The 20,318-nt window shown below is 43.9% G+C and overlaps 1 protein-coding gene across 2 annotated transcripts in view; it reads left to right on the top strand.

Annotated features, from left to right (window-relative positions):
• The first annotated feature begins 374 nt into the window (after positions 1 to 374).
• The window catches only part of ZNRF2 (zinc and ring finger 2), a 79,117-nt gene continuing 59,173 nt past the window's right edge, over positions 375 to 20,318 (top strand). For both annotated transcript variants that reach the window (XM_065583580.1, XM_005278668.3), the window contains exon 1: positions 375 to 1,309. In XM_065583580.1, the coding sequence (XP_065439652.1) occupies positions 883 to 1,309 (427 nt within the window). In that variant the 5' untranslated portion in view covers positions 375 to 882. The remainder of the gene's footprint in view (positions 1,310 to 20,318) is intronic.

Below are 20,318 nucleotides of genomic sequence, written 5' to 3'. Positions count from 1 at the left end.
CAGCAGCCCTATTTTTGCTGCAACACACTTTGAAAATAGCTTTTGTATCTGTTTTGGCGCCCAGAGCGCTGGCTGTGCCCCGCTAGCCATCTGAGCTCTGCTCATCAAGCAGCAGCTGGGATCTGCACCCACCGGCATGGGGTTGGGAAGCAGTAACAGGTGGGCTAACTCTGCAGCAGCCCTTTCGGGCCTCTGGTCAGTGCAATCAGGGGCAATTCCTGGTTTTCCCCCCCGGTGCCAAAGAAGAGGGAGGCCCGCTCCCACGGCTCTCTGCCCTGCGAGAAGGGGCCACATTTCCCTCCTGTCCCCGCAATCACGGAGCCCAGCCTGCGCTCTATCTAGCGGGCCCCAGGTCAGGTGGCGGCGGGGTAAGAGGCCGGGCCCGCTATGGGTCTCCAGATAGCAGCAGGCGAGAGGCGTGACTAATAGCTGGGCTTGCCCGGCGCTGCTGGGGGGCGGCCCGGGCTGTACCTAGCTCGGGGGCGGCTCCAGCCCGAACCTCCAGTCCCCGGCCGCGCGCCGGTGCCGCCCCCCGGATGGCGACACACTAGGAGCGGCGCCCGCCCCTCGGCACAGCCACGCACGGCGGGCAGAGCGAGCGGCAGCAGCAGCGGCGGCGGCGGGGGATGGCGGCGGCGGCTGGGCTCGGCCCCCGGACAGTGGCGGCGGCAGTAGCAGCCGGAGCCAGCACCGCCCCGAGCGGCTCATGGTGGCGCCCGAGACCCGAGAGCAGCGGCCGCTCCGGCAACGCCAGCTGAGCCGGATCCCGGCTCTCACCTCCCCGCGCGTCCCTCGGGGGCTCGCTCCTGCCGGGGCCGCCCGTCCCCCGGGGCCGCCTCAGGGCAGCGGCGAAGGGCGCCGAGCGGCGCCAGCGGCGGGACTATGGGCGCCAAGCAGAGCGGCCCGGCCGCCGCCAACGGCCGCACCCGGGCGTACTCGGGCGGGGATTTGCCCTCCGGCAGCGGCGGCGCGAACGGGGCCGGCGGGCGCTCGGCGGGGGCCGGCGGGCGATACACGCCGCTGGCGCCTCAGGCAGCCCCCGGGAGCTCGGCGGCGGGAGCTGCGGCCGCTCCGCCCGTGGCTGCGCCCCGGAGCAGGTCCCTAGTCGGGGCGGCAGCCTCCGGGACCAGGGCCGCCCAGTCAGCCTTCAGCATCCCCCACAGCAGCGGCCCCTACGGCTCGCAGGACTCGGTGAACAGCGCGGCCGAGGAGGGCGGCCGGGGGCGGCCCGCAGGGGGCGGAGGACACGGCGGGCCCCGGCTCGTGATCGGCTCGCTGCCAGCGCACCTCTCACCGCACCTGTTCGGAGGTAAAGTACCCACCCGTGCCCCTGTGTGAGAGAGAGAGAGAGAGACTGCAACCGCCTCGCTACCCCTGCCTGGGGATGTGGGGGTGGGGAGAACTGGAACAGTGCTACTCCAGCCCTCTCCATGGTATGGGGGGAGAGGGGATAGAGAGACTGATATTCAGCCCTTCCCCAGACAGAGAGACCATAAACATACAGTACCACAGACGTGTGTGGTGGGGGTAGGGAGTAGGCACATTGGAACAGTTTGTATCCTGGGGGTGCTGAGAGGCATTGAACCAAACTGTAAACCCTGTATAGGGTGGAAACAGCTTCAACCCATGGGGTGTGTGGCAGCTCCCCCAGCACCCCTGATTCCAGCACCTATGGGAGTAGGTCTCTAACTCTCAGTGATGGGCCAGGGAGCGGCTTGAGGGGTAGCACTATTTTTGGTGGGGTTGAGGTAGTGAGTACCCGGCTTGGGGCCGATTCGGTAGTGTTGTGGAGAGTTTTGTGTGTGTGTGTGTGTGTGTGTTGGGGGAGTTAGCAGAGGAGGCTTTACCCTTCTCCTTTTCCTATGGAAATCTCAGGCCTGAATCTAGGTCACTACCCTCATGTTAAGAGGACAATATATTCTTTCGTTTCAGTGCACCTTTCTTAGTTAACTGAAGAACTGATTGATTTCCTGTTCCATGTTTCCACATTCTGAATATTTTGTAACTCTCAGACTTATAAAGTGAAGTGAGTGTTTTTTGTATAGCTCTTTTTTGGCTCTTACTTGGGAGAGTAGTTTGTGACTTTGAGGGGATTACAATGAATCATTTTGTGAAAGGGGCAGCTTTCTAGTTCCTCCAGGCTTCAGTTTTATCTATACATGCTTCCGCTGCTGTTTCTTGGCCATGTATATTTAAAAAAAAATTAGAGGTCTGAAAGCAGAAGGAAGGAATTTAATAATGAAATAACTCCCCCCCAGCAATGTAGTTTGCACAGTGAAAAGGAAAAAAGAACCTCTCTGTCTTGCCACTTTAGACTTTAATATCGAATCTGTGCCTGTGTAAATATGCCAGTCTGCCTACTACTTACATAATTAGGATTTAATTGGATCATGTATTTGTGCAGTTTATTTTAAATCAGACTGAAATCTGTTTTTAGGTACTGATTAAAATGTGGCTGCAGCTTGTTCCTGTTTCTGAGTCACTGAATTGTCTGTACTGAAACGTGGTTAATAAAATAGAAGTTATTGTAATGGAAAGTTTCTTTGAATTAGCTTATTCTTTTTTCCAAAAGAAGAAAATGTTTAGATGAGGGGAGATATTTTAAAAAACAGTCTTTAAGAAAATATAGCACTCTTTTTCTAAAGACTGCAGTATGTTTCCTGGAGGCGATAGAAATGGAGGAGGAGGAGCAAAATATTGAATCTATTGAAACTGAAGTTAAACGCTCTGTAAATAGTTTGAAAAGATGAACTTGTTAGTTGTTTTTCCTGTACAGAATATTGTACAATTGTTGTTTAAATGAAAGTTTTTGGTGCATATTATGCTCTCTTCTATCTCCCTTTCAAGTGTAGATTTTTAATTTTTTAGGTACGGTTATTGAGTTGACTTTTCTATGACATTTATTATAAAGGTTTCACTGCTCATACGAGTAAGGTGCAACAGGACTGTCCTTTAATGTGTTAATTCTTGTTGATAGCTGTTGTAATTGTCTAGATTAACTTAATACGTATGTGTTATAGCTTGTGTAAAGTCTGAATTAAAAATAGAATGAAATGTTGTTTTGGGGGGAAGGGAGTTTTGATGCAAGGTGCCTGTCTGTGTGAACTTACTTTCACTTTTGATAGTGATCAATGAAAGCATTATTTACAGCAGTGTGATAATGTAGTTCTATAATATAAAACGTCCGTAGCTTTATATTTGAGATTTTTAGCCTTCAATGTAACTGATATAGACTCAAGAACAGTAGGTCAAATTAAGATATTTTTTTTCCCCAGTCCTGGCACTTCCTGGATGGTCAACATGTATGTGACAGACACCCCTGCAAACAGATTTCTGTTCAGTTGTGTTTTTGTGTGTGGGGACCTGAAGACAGTCCTGAGTCTCCTGAAGACTAAGTCCGCTCCTAGTGCTGTGATTGAACATGCTAATGGAGAGCATCGAGCGTACCTTAACAAGGAGCATTTGCCCTTGAGAAGGAAAATTTAAGTGCAAGTGTTCATATAGTGCTGAGTTGCTGCAAGTTTATTAATTGTTAGTTAAGAGTAGCAGGGCTTTGATGCAAGGATGCTGCAGTGTTATCAGAGTAGTATGCATGAAAGCTGGTGTGTGCAATTCCTTTTGCAATCAAAGGGTACTGTGCTATTGCATATTTACTGTCTATACAGTGAGAGAAAAGTATTAAAACATAAAGCATGTCGCCAATTTGTCAGTCAAAAGTAGGATTCCTTGCTTAAACCTTGCATCACAGCCTTAATTAGATTAGTTACAGACCATATTTTCCTCATTAGAATTTCAGGTGATAATTTACATAATTGCTAAGTAGTACCGTATGTTTTCTTATTAATGAATCTATTAAACTAGAATGCAGAATATTAAATATTTATTGACTGAGATGATGATATAGAATGTATGCCCTCCACTTATGCAATAAGCTTTAACCTTGCAAGGTGACTAATTGATGATGGGTGTCAGATATTAGATTTTTGATGATCAAGATGCAAAATGTAACCAGCAAAACTGGTTACAATCTCTATATCACTTATATCTAAATCTATCTGTGAATCAGTCTGAAGTAGCTTTTCTTTTTTTCATATGAAAATGAATGGCTGCTTAATCTAATCCTAGCATTCAGTTTTGTTAACAAGGGAGGGGAGGACCTTTACATGTCAAACTTTCCTATTATATATTTTTTGCAATTTAAATATTTTGTAATGTGGGTGGCATAATAACTTTCCAGTGCAATTAACATAGTAAATGTCATAGCTATACACTTTTAAAAAATTCAATATAGTATTCAGATGCTTGGTTCAAACAAGTGGTCTTGTTCTAGATCATAATTTCATAAGACTATCCATGGAGGAAAGTAACTTGGAGGACTGCTTTTGTGCTGTTTCTGACTAGCTTAAGCTTGTCTAGGTATGGTGCTTGGCAGTTACTGTGTGTATTGTGCGCATGCTTCAAGCACCTTCCCTTGTTTTGTAAACTGCAGTTTTGTTGTTGTTGTTTTTTAAACTGAAAACTACAGACGTTTATTTTGAGAATCTGTTCAGCAGTTTCTTTGGAGAATTAGTTTAATATGTAAAGATTAAACTGTATTTTCCTGGCAGACTTCTTGGCTTTGACAATCAATAACGCATGTGTGTTGCACTTGTAAGACTACTATAATTAATTGGCACTTATTGAGTTGTACTCCATTGTGACTTTTGAATTACCCAGAACAATGTTTAAATATTAGCTATCTAATCTGTTCGTTTTAAACTACGTGATTAGTACTAGAGGTACACTAAAATGCAAAAAATGAAACATTGCTATATGCTGCGATGTGCAAAAGTATGATCAGTCTGTTATTTCTTTGGTACAAACTGTAGTAATGTTTAAAAAATAATTCATTCAAAGTCATAGTTCTCCTTTGAGTTAAGACGATCTTGTGTTCGTGCTAATTTTAGGCTTGCAATCCTTTATGATCAAATATTGCTATATATCTTGTGATTAAGTATCAGAGCTGATTCAGTTCAGTAACAAATTTTGCAGAATCAGGGCCTAAGACTTGAGCATATACTTAACTTTATGCACTGTGAATACAGGGGGGTCCCCGGTATACATTGGGGTCGAGTTCTTGAAAAGGGTGATGGGTACTGAAATGATGTATACTGTGGACCCCCAGTACTCATGGTCGCCCCGCCTCGTTCAACCCCCTCCTCCGAGCACGACCCGTCTCCGCTCCTCCTTCTCTCTCTCCACCCTCCCTCCCCCCGCCTCCTGAACGCTGCTGAACAGATGATCAGAGCAGTCAGGAGGCACTGGGAGGGAGGGGGAGTAGCTGATTGGCAGACAGGTGGTGCTGAGGGGGGAGGGCACTGGTGGGTGGTAAACGCCCACAGAAAAGTGACGCAAAAGGTGAAGCGAGTACCGTACTAAGTTGCAAACGATGGATATGCGGATTGGGACTGATGTGAATCGGAACATGTTCCCCTATTGATGAGCGATGGATATGCGAAAAAACAGATAAAGGGGAGACATATCGGGGACCCCCTGTAGTTCTGTTTGTCAGTGTGTTACAGGATCCAGGCCTTATGCTGTAGTTAGGCGTAGACTCCTAAATGTTACATGTTCTTCAGTCAGTTCTTTGCACTATAGTACAAAGTTCCAATTTTGTCTAAGGAGATAAAATAGAGGCATTACTCTCATCTGTAAGAGTTGTCTCACCATTTCTTGACAGAGAGAACATTCTTTTTTTACATGAGACTTCCTATTAAAAACAGCCTGTGGAAAAAGTTGGCTTTGAAAAGAGTGAATACAGTTTAAATTTATGTGCCTGACTAAATAATTTGTGTTTTCAACACTTTGTATTTCTGGTTAAGACTGATGTCTAGGTGTATCCTGTTTAACTCATACTGTACCAGAGTTATTACGGTAGGCCTTGTATATGCTAGGATTTTTTGCCAAAAATTTCCCTCTATTGGAACAGCTAGTTCAGTTCCAATAGGAGGAACTTCAGGGTAGGCAGGGGCAGAGACGATCGGTAACTCTTGGGGAGAGGGCACGATATAAAGGTCGGGGGGGGGGAATGAGACACCTGATCACCCCATGTGTTCCCTCTGGCCCCTTTCCCACTCACCTTGCACCTCCCATACCTGCTCCAAGCTGGCACTACCTTGCCCCCTCTCCCCTCATAGCTCCTTCCTTCTCCCATTTACCTCCCCACTGTGTGCATGGTGCGGGCAAGAGCGGGCTCCGCACACCTACTGTCAAGCAGGTAACTGCGGTTGTGGGCAAGGAAGCAATGGGTCTCAGCAGGCTTTTCTGTCTCTTTCTCCTCTTCTCCCCCCCCCCCCCCCCCAGGTGTCAGTTACTTTCACGGGCACATCTCCCTGAGCTGCACTCAACCTGGCTCCCACCCTGGCAGAAATCGGAGGGGGGGGGAGGTAACATTTGACCCTGTGTGCCCCCCATGCATAGCCTCTGGATCCAGGCAGCTGCTGGTGTGTTTAACCCCTGTGCCATCTAAAACACAGAGCTCTGTGTAGCTCAAAAACTTGTACCTTCCACCAACAGAAGTTGGTCCAATAAAAGATATTGCTCAACTAACTTGCCCCTCTCATACCCTGGGATCAACACAGCTACAACAGTGCTGTGCACATCTAAAACAACTGCTTAGGATTTTGTTTACACTGGTGCGCCCACCTTTGGAGCAGAACTAATGATCACAATGGGGAAACTTTCTGGCAAAAAAGTCTAATGTAAATAACCCACTTGTGTCTTGACATACAGTCTCTTCTTAAGAGTGGTCAGGCAGGGAGACGAGTAAGGCCTTTTAAATTGAACTCCTATTTGTCCATAAAAGACTCTTGGTGGGGAGTGAGTTACACCAACTGTAGATAACAGAAAATATTTAATATCTTTTCATTTCTACTTCAGCTATTTCTCTGCTAATGTAATTTAAACTATTAGTAAAATATTTAAAGGGGAACCATTGACTGAAAGTGCAGTATGCCATGCTGTCTGGAGTTCATGACCTTGAGTGCCAACCTCAGGGCAGACACTCCAAACTGGTTGTATGTTCTGTAATTAGATTCCACCCAGCCAGTAACAAATGTGAACTCCTGAACTCTTACCATGGAGTCACAGACAAACTGAACTGCCCAAGGAAACTATCTTGCCATCCAGGCAAGCTGGATTTAGTGATGGTTGGTTGCTATACACCAAAGATCACAAAAGATTCAGGTTGCTTCCAGTCCGAAGAGACCAGTCACTTACCTCAGGTCAATTTGTACCTCAGATCTTGGGCGAAAGAAACACTTGTAGCCAATCCTATAGTAAACTAAGGATTAATTAACTAGGAAAAAGAAATGAGAACTATTTATAGGTTAAAGCAGGCAAGCATACACAAATGAGTTATAATCTATGGTTCCAAAAGGTCATAGAATTATAGCAGTCTGTCAGCACTGAATATCTTTTAGGGATAAGCCAAGTTGATCCTGGGGAAGTCTCCTTCTGTTTTGTAGTTCCAACCTTTGTGAGAGTTCAAACAGCAAAAGAGCTGACAATTTTTCTTGTTCATTGTCTATTTCCTTCTTCCAGAATTCAAACTGATTGGATAAGCCCTTTTGTATGTAGCCTCTTTATGGGTGTGAAGGGGAAATTAATAAAGTCTTGTGATGTCCCACAGTTGCCCATTTAATTTTAATAGCCTTCTTAATGATAGAGGCAATCCTTTCTGACAGGTTGACTGTTTCAGGGCAATTTTTTTACAGTTATAAACAAAAACTTAAATATTTTTTAATATTGAATTTTACTCCCTTGTTATATAAGCTTGCATAAATGACACAGATATCTGACTATTCACACAGTGCTGTCAAATGCACGAAGTTACTGAATAAGTTGTTTTTTTGTGTGATATTTCCATTCCAAAACCTTAGATGTTGAAACTACAATTGTTTAAAATAGTCACTTCTGTCTGATTTCTTTTTCTTTAAGAAAAGATGATTATGTCCTTTCAAGATGCATTTAAACTGTGTGTTGGTGTAATTTTTTTGATCATTCTGAAGGGGAAAATCTTATGTAAAAAGTACTTTTATATAGAATACAGCTGATATAGGAATGGCCACCACTGATTTGCAGACACCTCTCGGGTATAATAATGCAGCTCTTTTGCACCAGTAACACTATACGTTAACCTTCAGGAGAAGATGTGAAGAATAAATTCTCCAAGTGAACCTTTAAACCTATAATAGGAATCGAGGGAAAGCAGAATATAAGGCTTGAAATGCTTGCTGGACTGTAGGTGGATGCTGATAGCAGAGGGGTGTGAAGTTTGGTTAAAGGAAAGGGAAGGTTTTTGGGTTCCCTCCAAGGTGTTACTCTGCCTGGAGGCCACTTTTTTTTAAGCTGACTTGTGTAGGTATGCAGTATATTTGGGCATGTTCCTATGCTTCCTTTTCTTTTCCTTCCCTTCACTTTTCTAGCTTCTGGGGTAGGAATTATCTTTTTCTCCCATCCCAAACCTGCTTTTGACTGGCAAGTTTTGTGGGGAGGCTTATCTTTTCTCTCTTATCCTTGGCTTTGTGGAAGGGTAAAGAGATCAAATGTCTTTTTTCCCCCAAATCATGCAGGTACCAATGACAATAGAACTCTTAAGATGAGTCTGTTTCATTCCTGTTGTCACTCTGTATAATCAAAGCTAGGGATGGGTGATTTTGCTTTCTGATTTGAGAGCAGAGGTGCCAAGTACACATGGCTGGGCATTTACTGTGATGCTCTTCTGTGTGTAGGAGAAGAATAGTGATGGGAAGCACTAAAGTTGACCACAAAAGTCTTGCTGTTGTTTCAGCCCACGAAGGGGTTGGTAGGACTTGAAAAAGCTACTCTCCTGTGGTTAATAGGAAGCTTTTCTTGGTGATTGAGGGGCTGCAATGCCACTAGATTCTCCATGGAATTAATCTTTTGCTTAAATAAGTTTCTAAATGCTGTGTATGCAGAGATAATCTGTGTTCTCAGACAAATCTAGTTCCATTGCTGCTCCTTGTAGCTTTCCCAAACTGCAGCCAAGTGAAGACTGATGGGTCTTTTTACCTTTGATTATTGCTGTCAAAACCCTGTGGGCAGCAGTGAAACAGGCAAGAATCATGTCCATGTTGCTTTGTTCAGCTTTGGAAAGCTCTGAGTGGCAGCCCTGGAGCTGTTGATTGCAAAAGAGGATTAAAATGGTCACAAGGTTGGAAGTGGACAGTCACAGAAAGATGTGCATACAAGGTTTTCTGCAGTGACTGTGGGTTAGGGAAGTGGGATAGAATAGCTGAGGGTAGCCACCTTTGGCAGTTCCTAAGGGATCTAGAATGTGTAGGTGAAGGAGCAGAGTGCTGATTCCTTCCAGCAGCTGGTGGAGATTGGGAGACCTATTAACTAGAGTTTAGATACAAATTGTGGTGCCCTCCAGCTAGTAGCCAGGGACATTACCCTCATAGGACTGTACACCCTCCATCTTCCTGACAGCTGAGGCTGGCTCCTTAGCAAGGCATTATCCCTGGACAGAGGGGGACTGCTATGTTTCATATTGGCCCTAATGTGTGGTAAACTGCTTCAGCCCTGGTGTTAGGCAAAACACTGCAGTTTTATATTCTCAAATATGTTGGAGGGATTGGTTCTGGTGCTCTGTGTATAGTGGACTCCTAGAAGTGTGAACCTCACAAGGATCATCTCAGTTTCATGTTGTTGCTATTTAGACACAAGCAGCATAGGCACATCAAGGGAAGGTGGATCGAGAAAGGGAGCTAAAGTCAGAAAGAATAAGAAATAAAATTGAGAATATGGGGAGTACTTAGAAGGGACAAAAACACAAACGGGAAGGGGGACGATACATTGGAGAGGGTCTAAGGACAGATTTCATTTCCTCTCTTGGGGCAATTGGAAGTAGGAGAACTGGGGAAGCATTTCACATTGGTGGTGTTTGACTCCTTCATCCCTGTTACTGAAGGAAATAGTATTGATGAGCTTCACAGGAATCCTTGTCCAGATCTCTCAGTTGAAGCGAGAGAGGCCACTGTGATAGGGTGGCTTTGCAAAGGGCCTAGTAAGTGATTGGAAGGGGGGAGTGGGAATTAGATGATGATTGAAAAGGCCCCCCTTTTCCTTCCTCTCCCAAAAGTAAGTAGAGGAACCAATTAATAGAATGGGCAGTACTGTAACTAGGGTTGGGGAGAAACTCAAATACAAAGATTTTGGTCTTGGGGAGAGAAGCAAACTGCTTAATTTTACTAGGGTGTGTAAATGTTTCTTCTGATACCAACATAACCGTAATGTCTGAGCCTTTGGGCTGTCAGTTCAAACAAAAACTCCTGCATAATTTGTGTGGGTGTATGCGCACACATGTACATTCTTCCTGTTTCCTTGGTATAATAGAAATGAAAAGCCCTGCTCTTCTAGGATGTTCCCTAATTTGGGAATAATTGCTCGAATCCTGACAGAATATCTCCCCATGTGTCCCCTTGCACACAATCGCACACTAGTTTCTAGCAGCCTTCCAAGTGGTATTTCTTTTTTCTAAACATCTCGTAAAGGAGACTTTTTTTATTATTACTGGTAGGAATCTGAATACACTTTAAATAATTCTAGAGCAGGCTGAGCACCAAAGGTTTTAAACTATTTTGGTAAGTTCTCCCTAGCCCTTGCCAGTCTTTTTTTAGGGAACCGTACCACATAGATATTCTTGATTCACTGTCTTTTATACAGCCACATTTGAAGCCTTTAACCTCTGAATAATTCTGTACGGAGATGAGATTTTTTTCTACTCAAGTTTTCCTGTAACTGCAGCTGCATGAGCCAAATAATGCTTTGTTTAGAGTTTTCTTCAATGCTCCTGCCCCTTGTTAATGGTTTAATTACTTGCTGTAATCACCTTCATTAATTTCCACAGGCTGTGTTCACTTACAATGGTGATGGAGCAGATTGCTCTCGTTCACAGGGATGTTATTCTGTGAACAGACGGAGTGGAAAGCCTTTGGTTTCTGCACTCTGAGACCTTATTTTTGAGCATCTTGAGTGTCTGTTTCTTCTGGATCAAGGGGAAAAAAATCTTCTGAAACACACAATTCCTGAAGTTTAAAATATTCATGATCAGGTGTATGAGCAATGATTTTTGCTTAACTACCCCAATTGTGAATGTGTTGAGCTCAAATTTTTCAAAAACAGGCATTAAAAGTTAGGCTTCAAAGGCCATATCCTGACTTTCAAAAGTGCTGAGTATCTAGCACCTCCCATTGGCTACCTGACAGGTTTCACAAAAGTAGGAACACAAACCAAAATAATCCATGAGACTTCTTTCCAACCTGAAATGGACATGCAACTCATTACCAGTGCATGTGTCCCTGTTCCCTATGCATATGCAGAGAATTAATATTGCTCTGAAAAGATCAGGAAACTTTCAGGGTTTCCCCTAGGGGGTTGAGATGGCTGATTCCAACTCACAACAAAACACAAGTGTTGCTTTAGATTTGGCTTTGTCACCTTTCCCTTCTCCGTTGGCAGTTGTCTTAAAAAGGCGAGAACTCCCAGATAAGCCTTGACCAGTCCCAAATGAGCGGGTGTGCTGCATATGAGGGTGGAGATTTTTAGGAAATTCTGCTATTGTGTTGACTGACTTAAATGTACCATAAATTTGAAGTTTGCATGGTGCGTGCACATGCATTTCTTCTAATTGACAAATATACCAAAAATAACAAAAAGATGAGCTTTTGTGAATTATTCTCCCTAATATATGAAAAGGGAGTTTACATAAAGGATTCACATGGCAGCAGCCTTTATTTGTAAATGTTTTAAAACTAATGCTGTTCACACATCCTTGCTAGCCACTCAGACTGAAATTATTACCTGCAGCAATCACTTTGTATTGTGATTTCATCACATTTTATAAGCGAGAGAAGGTCATATGCTTTCATGCTAGTTGAACATATAGGTGCTCCAGGCAGAAGTTTTGATTTCAGTAAAGTAGTACAGTAGTCTTCTTTTTGTCAGTACTGAAACAATGCCTAAGCATGTGGTATTAATGGACACTGTTGCTGAAATGGTGTTTTTATTGTTGTCGTGAAAGATTCTATGGCACCTTGTAAATCTGGTGTTCAAGTTTAAATTTGTTTGGGATAGTTACATACTTCGTTATTGAGGCTACTGGTACACAGAGCAAACAGACTTGTTTAAGTCCTATTAAAACTCAGGAAAATCAGCTTGCCAAAAGAAAAGGATGAGGTGATAATGAAAAATTTTGTCTTGAGCCATCTTGGGAGAGCATTGCATTTGTTCGGAGTGGCTTTCAATCAAGAGTGTTTGTTAAAGTGTGTCAAAGTGGGACCTTAGTTTCTACATTGTATTAGTATAGCAGAAGTTGTGTGATGACTGTCATTTGTGAACTGTCATTTGTGAACACATTCCTTCCTGACCCCCAAAACAGGCAGTCGGTCAGACCTGCAGTGTCCCCAAAATAAAGCTGCTGAAATGGAACGAAGAGAGGCTCCACATGGCTCAGGCTAAGGTTTAAGTTAATGAAAGGGCAGGGTGAGGGACCTGTCAGCTTCTTTCCTCCCGCAGCTGGCCAATGAGTGCCTAGAGACTCTGGAGGGGGAGGAGGCATCCTTACCATCTCCCCAGCGTATGTTCTCCTCCCCCATTCACTTGGGGCTGTCCTGATCACTGTCGGCCCAATCACATTTTTCACCAGTCAAGACGGATGAGTGGTATTCTCATAAGCTAGCTTTCTGGTTAACTCTCATCCCCTAAACTGAACCAAAGGGCTGAATTAGCAAATTGAAAAGGAGAAACCTCAAAAGTGTATTAGTGTAGCTAAGAGCATGTCTACACTGGCAAAGTTACAGCGCCAGTAGTTACAACACCGCTCAGAGAGCACTGAAGGAAAGCCAGTGTTCACACTGACAGCTGCCTGTGCAATAGCGTGTTCACACTTGCAGCATTTACGGTGCTATTCGGAGTGGTGCACTCTGGGCAGCTATTCCACAGAGCACCTCTTTCTTTTTTGCTGCTAAGACTTGTGGGAAGGCGGAAGGGGTCGCGGGGCATCCTGGGTCCTGTCATAATGCCCCATGATGCATTGCTTTGCATCCCAGTAATCCCTATGCTTCTGTCCACATTTGGGGCCAACTTTCAACAGTTTGTGTACTAGCTGCAGGAATGGATCCTGAGCTGTTGACCAGAATGCTGCTCACCCTGCCCAACATGTTATGAGTGGCAGTGGAGTTACTCCTTAAACTACAAAGGCAAGAGGAGTGCGACATGGATCTCACCACGTGTAGTAGCTATGACATGAGATTGCTTGTGACATTCACGGAGGTGCTGACCACAGTCGAACGCCATATTTGGGCTTGGGAAATAAGCACTGAGTGGTGGGATCACATTGTGATGCACTCTGGGATGACAAGCAGCGGCTGCAAAACTTTCGCATGAGGAAGGCCACGTTCATGGGACTGTGTGATGAGCTCGCCCCAGCCCTGCGGCACAAGGACACGAGAATGAGAGCTGCCCTGCCATTGGAGAAGCATGTAGCAATTGCACTGTGGAATCTGGCTACTCCAGACTATCAATCAGTCGCTAACCAGTTTGGAGTTGGAAAGTCGACTGTTTGACTTGTGTTGCCAGAAGTGTGCAGGGCCATTAATTGCATCCTGCTTCGAAAGACTGTGACTCTGGGCAACCTGCGTGAGATTGTGGATGGCTTTGTACAAATGGGCTTCCCTAACTGCAGAGGGGCGATAGATGGCTGGCATGCATATTCCAGTTCTGGCACCAGATCACCTAGCAACTGAGTACATTAATCGCAAGGGATATTTCTCAATAGTTCTCCAGGCGCTTGTGGATCACCGTGAGCATTTCACAGACATTAAAGCAGGCTGGACTGGAAAGGTGCATGATGCATGCATCTTTCGGAACACTGGCCTGTTCAAGAAGCTGCAAGTAGGGACTTTCCTCCTGGACCAGAAGATGACGGTAGCAAAAGTCAAACTGCCTATTGTGATCCGGGGAGACCCCGCTTACCCCTTAATGCAGTGGTTTATGAAGCCATACACGGGTACCTTGACAGCAGCAAGGAGCGGTTTAACAGGCTGAACAAGTGCAGAATGACTGAGTTTGCTTTTGGCTGTTTAAAGGCCTGCTGGCTCTGCCTATATGGGACGCTGGACCTGGCCAATGACAATATTCCTATGCTTATAGCTGTGTGCTGTACGCTCCATAATATTTGTGAAGGGAAGGGTGAAAGCTTCACTCAGGGCTGGACCACTGAGGCTCAGCTCCTGGAGGCTGAATTTGAATAGCCAGAGACCAGGGCTATTAGAGGGGCACAGTGCAGGGCCATGAGGATCAGGGATGCCTTGAAGCTTTTAACTTCAAATTGCTGCCACTAATATTTGTTGCTATGCTCGGGAGTGCATTATAATCTCATGGAGAAAGTCCTCCTTAGTTCTTTGTGTCCGCTTTCTAATTCTGTGCAGCCATTCAGCTGGCGATAACAAAGAGGGAGGCTGGGCTCCCAAGGTAACCTCTGTGAAGCCAAAACGCAACATTTTACAGAAGCAGTATTATTTGCAACACACAGAACGCTGATTCAGTGATTTAAAACGCAGCCGGTATTCACGTACCTGTCACTAACTGGCTGACCCCAGGCAAGCACACAAGAGCCGTAAGACCCCCAAAATGGTGAGCAGCTGCAGGGGCAGGGTAAATCAGTGTTCCTGGACCCTACTGTATACTGGCCACGTGACTCTTGGGGAGAACCAGCACTGTGTGTGGGGGTGGGGGACCTGATAATCATTCCTTTCCCCACGTTTTCCCCAGGCTGTGTTCATTATGGAAGGTTATCTTGCTGCTGACGGTGAGCAGGGAATCAAGGGAGGGTCTTCTCCAAGCCTGCGGCTTCCACCCTGTCCCTTATGCAGCTTGCTGCACAAAGGCAATGATCCCCTGTGACGGCAGAGTGATGAGGGAAAGTTACCGTTAATGGGGCAAGAAACAAAGCAGCTCTGCCAAAGAACCTTGTGGCAGCGGATTGCCCAGTATCTCCATGAGGGTTTCCTGGAGATCTGAGGCAGATTCCCGTGAAGTGAGGGAGTCAATCAACAGCCTGTTCCGCTGCTCAGACTAGGAGTGTGGTGTATGTGCATCATACAGATACAAGCCTGCTTTCTGAAACCCTCCTGCCCTCAAAACTCGCTTCAGCGATTCCCAAAATCAAATCCACTTACCAGGGGTCTCGTCTGCTGTTTGCGTTTCGCCAAGATCCGACAGCTGTGACTGGCTAGCTTCCTCCTGGGTAGAAAAGAGCTCCTGGCTGCATGCATCTGTGACCTCTGAGTCCTCCTCTGCCCCTGGGTCCCCCTCCACATCCTCATCCAAGATTTCCTCCTCCTGGCTTGGTCCACTCTCGACTGGCACGCGAGCCACCAAAGTATCCACAGTGGCCTTCACAGTGGAGATGGGGTTGCCACCAAATATTGTGTCCAGCTCTTTGTAGAATTGGCAGCTTGCGGGCACAGCACCGGAGCGGCGGTTTGCCTCCCTCATCTTGTGGTAGGCGTTCCGCAGCTCCTTCACTTTGACCCTGCACTGGAGTGTGTCCTGGTCATGGCCCCTTTCTGTCATGCATCGTGAAATCTGTCCGTAGGTGGTATAATTCCTACGGCTGGAGCACAGCTGGGACTGGACAGCCGCCTCTCCCCAAATGTTGATGAGGTCCAGCAGCTCGGCCTTGCTCCAAGCAGGGGATCACCTGGTGCGTGGAACAGGCATGACCACCTGGAAAGATGCACTGAGACACTGCATGCATCACCGAGCAAACAGAAAGGGGACTTTCAAAATTCCAAAGGAATTTACAGGGTGGGCATGAAGGTTGGTTACCTGAGGACAGGGTGGATTTGATTTAAATCACTAGTCAGGAAGACTTGATTTAATCATGGGCTTCTGCATAAAAGTGCATTCTTTTTGGTTGTTATACCCTTAATACATATTCTTCACAACTCAGAGGTGGATGTAGGTTTCATTTTTAGAAGGTACACACTATCCGTTTTAAAGTGATTTATTTTGAAAACTTTTCAGATTAGTTTTACAGCTATATTAGAAAATGAATGATTGGTTATTTCACTTACCAAAGGTAATTGAAGCAGATAGTTCAGCTCCCAGTAACTTCATAAATATCTTCAATTCAACAGGTTAATATTTGGAGGATTTTCTCGCCATGATCTATTAGGAGGAGAGCATCACCAGACAGACATTTAAATTGTTTTATTTAACTAAAACAACGTTATGTATTCTGGATTTTTTTCTTCAACAGCAAACAAAGTATTATAACAAAACAAGCATATGAATTTTTGAATTTAAACATTCAAGTTTTTTAAAATCAGGTTTGTTTTTGTTAATTGTGTTAAATGAAATATTTAAAAAACTAAAATTACATCGACTGTTAGCCAGGTCAACATGAGAAACTTAAAATATTGGCTTCTGCAGCTAACTCAGTCATCTTCACCTTCATTTTCCTGTTTGTTCATAATCCGGAAAAGAAAAACAAGCTTTCCTGCTTTTTCAGGTACCAAACGATTTCTCAATTTGGAATGAATTAGTGCAAAGGAAGAAAATATTCTTTCTACACTGTCAGAAAAAGCCACTGTTGTTAAGTGAGATTATCACTTCAACAGTCTCTGAATCCAAGTGCTTAAGTGACTAACTTTCTTTAAAACATCATCAGCAAACATATATTTCTTGAAGGTTCACCCTTCGCTCTGAAGTTTATTATAGTTGGCATTATGGAGGGATGATTGCTGGATGTCCATGTTATAGCCAGCTCCTCTTTTTCAGCAGTTAAGGTTTGACCCCGGTACCGAGTATTGAGAATATTTGCAAGAAAATGAGGTGGAGATGGTGCTTGTCCCATTCGATTTTTAATGCTTGTAATTTAACTCTGTCATTGCATATTTCTCTTTCTAAGATCTCACTCAGTTCCTTCCAAATTTCAACAATAAAACAGCTATTTCCCTGTATTTTGTTCAAGGCTACGGAAATAGGCTTCAGGATAACCAGCATGTGTTCAACATTTCTCTTAAGCCCAATGTTGAGAACTTTGGCTGTGACAGTGCCATCTATTTTTTTTTTCACGGTTTTGTTCACAAACGGTCATCAGATTAGGCCAGTTCTTAATATAGTGCTCAAAACAGTCCACTACTGAGTTCCATCGCACATCTTGTGGGAGAGTTAGCTTGGTTCCTCCCACATTTTTCAGAGCAGCTGCTGCAAAGTGGTTGTTAGGGAAGTATTTTGCAATTTCAACAACATTAGCTTTTATTTCTGAAACACTGAAGTCTTTGGCTAGGAGGTGCATCAAATGAGCACTGCAACCATATGTCATGAGCTTGGGACTCTCTTCTAAATAATTTCTTCTCATCTTGGATACATTTGCAGCATTGTCTGTGACCAAGCTTAATACTAGACATTTGAATCCCCTCCCCCACCACACACAGTTTGTTATAGCTTTTTTGCTGTTACTTGTAAGTATTCTGCTGTGTGTACATTTCCTAATGTATCAATGGCTTCTGTAAGGAAGACATCCCCTTCTGCTGTTGTCACACAAGCACATACAACAGGATCATTGTGGACATTGCTCCACCCATCAAGACTCAGGTTAACAATTTCACCCTCTCTACCTTTTGCACACTGCTCAATTTCTCTTTCATACAATTTCTTTTATCCAGCAATTTGCCTGTGACATCTGCTCTGTTGGGTGGACTGTATCCTGGTTTCAATGACTGAACCATGTTAATGAAGTGTGGGTTCTCAATCATATGGAAAGGAGAGTGTGTTGCATAAACAAACCAGGCAATTTTTTCATCAGTTACTACTTTTTGTAATCTGCTGGTTGTGATCACAAACTTATCTATGGTGGTTTTTGGATGATGGAGATTTTTTTTTTTTTTTGCTACAGGTGACATACGTGGTGTGACTGAAACACAATAATTGGCAGATAACTCTGAAACTATAGAAAACTATGGTGATCTTGAAGGTGTATAGTCTTCAGAATCCTGTATGTTGAGAATGGATTCTCCTAAACAAAATAAGTCAATGCAGTTATTTTAATTATTAACATACTGCTCATTTAGTATTACTGATTGCATTCACTGACACTCAGGACTGCTTTAAAAGTGAAATTGTAGAAGGAAGATCTGCCTATTTCAGCTATTTATTTTTTTATCACAATTGCATCTAAAATGATAGTACCATAAAGTAACACCTATATTTTTTTGCTCAAACATGAGAATTCAAGAATAGTCCAGAAGGAAGACAGGCAGTCCAAGTATGAAATAAAAAAGTTTACCAACCTGAAGATCCTGCATGTTCAGACATGTTCCTTTCATCATCTTCAACGCAGCTTCCTCCTGAGAAGGAACACTTTTCATGATGTTTCATTCAGGCAACCAGGCCTTGCATTTCTTTGTTGACTGTTTGCATGCATGCCTGTTTTACCCACAGGTAGAGGAAATTCATTAAAATATTCCCAAACTGGGTCTCTTTTATGGCCTGCTGCCATTATAGGTTTTCCCTTCTAGTGAGAGAATGGTATGGTAGATCTCCAATCAATGAAGGCTACACTCAGAAAGACCTCAAGACTTCTGGAATATGCTCCTCAAACAGTTTCACTTTTGTTTCTACTGCCTGTCCCTCCCTTCTCACATTTTATCTCCAGACTTCTTCTCCTTGTCCAGATCTATTCCACCCGCAACAGTCTATTCATTGAACTTTTAGAAACTTTGCACTTTTAGAGAGAGGTAAGGGATTGACTCTGGGTACACAAATTTGCAGAGGGACAATAGGGTTGAGGTCTGTTATTTCTCACCTCTAAATTTTATTTATTTAAAAACATTTTTGCTGTTATCTCTTGAGAGACAAATCCGCAGTTTGAGAACTGCAAAACTAAGCATCTCTGATAGTCTAGAAGATACCAAGTCCCATTGAGTAGATAGAAAGATTAACTTGAATTAGTCTATACAGAAGCCCCTGGAACCCCATAAGATTGGGTTCCTCATCCATGAACTATTGGAATTTATTTACAAAATTTTTCTTAAACCTTACATAAATATATTGTCTCATACTATAGAATTAGAATTTATAATCCCTATTCCATGATGAGATATCTTTGAGCTATAATGTGTCTTCATTAAAACTACCTTTAGATAGGTTTTTTTCCCCTCAAAAAGCATTTTATAAAATAATAATAATTAATAAAAAAAATCATTGATTTTTATCCACCCTGCCGGAGGGCAGGGCAGTAGAGGTCAAACAGATGACCAGAGAGGCAAGAACAGGCACGTGGGACACTTACCGGCGGCCAATCGCAGCGCTGTAATTGACCTGGGTGTCTACACTGGCACTGCAGCGCTGTACCCCGGCGCAGGAAGCTCTACGACTCTCGTTGGGGGGAGGGGGTGTGGTGGTTTTTTGTTTGTTTGTTTTTTTTTTGTTTTTTTTTTAGTGCTGCAACTGCGCAGTTTCTGTGCACTAAGTAGCTTGGCAGTGTGTACACCTCAGGAGTTACAACGCAGAAAGCTGCTTTACTGTGCAGAAACTTGCCAGTGTAGACAGGGCCTAAATAAGCTAATAGCAATTTCATTGCTATTTAGTTGCATCCGACGAAGTGGGTATTCACCCATGAAAGCTCATGCTCCAATACGTCTGTTAGTCTATAAGGTGCCACAGGACACTCTGCTGCTTTTAGCAATTTAATTGTAATATAGCATTGTGATCTGTTTTAAAGGAGAAGCTGTGCCTTTTGGGATGTATGCTTATCTCAGTTTTTAGAGCATTTGTATACCACAGAAAGCTTTCTGGATCTCTGTAAGCCCAGTTTGATGTCTGTTTCTACTGAGGAATGGCTCTGGTGGGAATGAAGCAGGCTGCATTGTTTTAAGGCAGTTCGTGTCTCTCAATACCTGATTTGCTTCAGTTGCTGTTGCATGTTCCAGCAGTGCTGTCTTCCATGCTACATTCAAAACAGGGTGGATCAATAAGGCAGTTTTTTTAAAAAAATATAGCATCCTATATATAGTAGATGCAGACAACTCTTTTTGTTAGTTGGTAAACTTGAAGCTTTTTCCAGTATCCATAATAAAACCAGATGCAGCTTCTTTTTAAAACTTGAAATGCATGACATGACTATTTGGAACACATTTCTTTTCAAAGCTCAGACAAATTATAATTAAGGTGATCTGGCCAAACTCAGACCTAGTAGGAGATGTTCTTGGTGATTTTTTTCTCCCCTTTTTAAATTCACTTGAAGG

Source organism: Chrysemys picta, chromosome 2 (assembly GCF_011386835.1).
Source record: "Chrysemys picta bellii isolate R12L10 chromosome 2, ASM1138683v2, whole genome shotgun sequence".
NCBI lineage: Eukaryota > Metazoa > Chordata > Testudines > Emydidae > Chrysemys > Chrysemys picta.
This window is presented reverse-complemented; position numbering and strand designations above follow the sequence as displayed.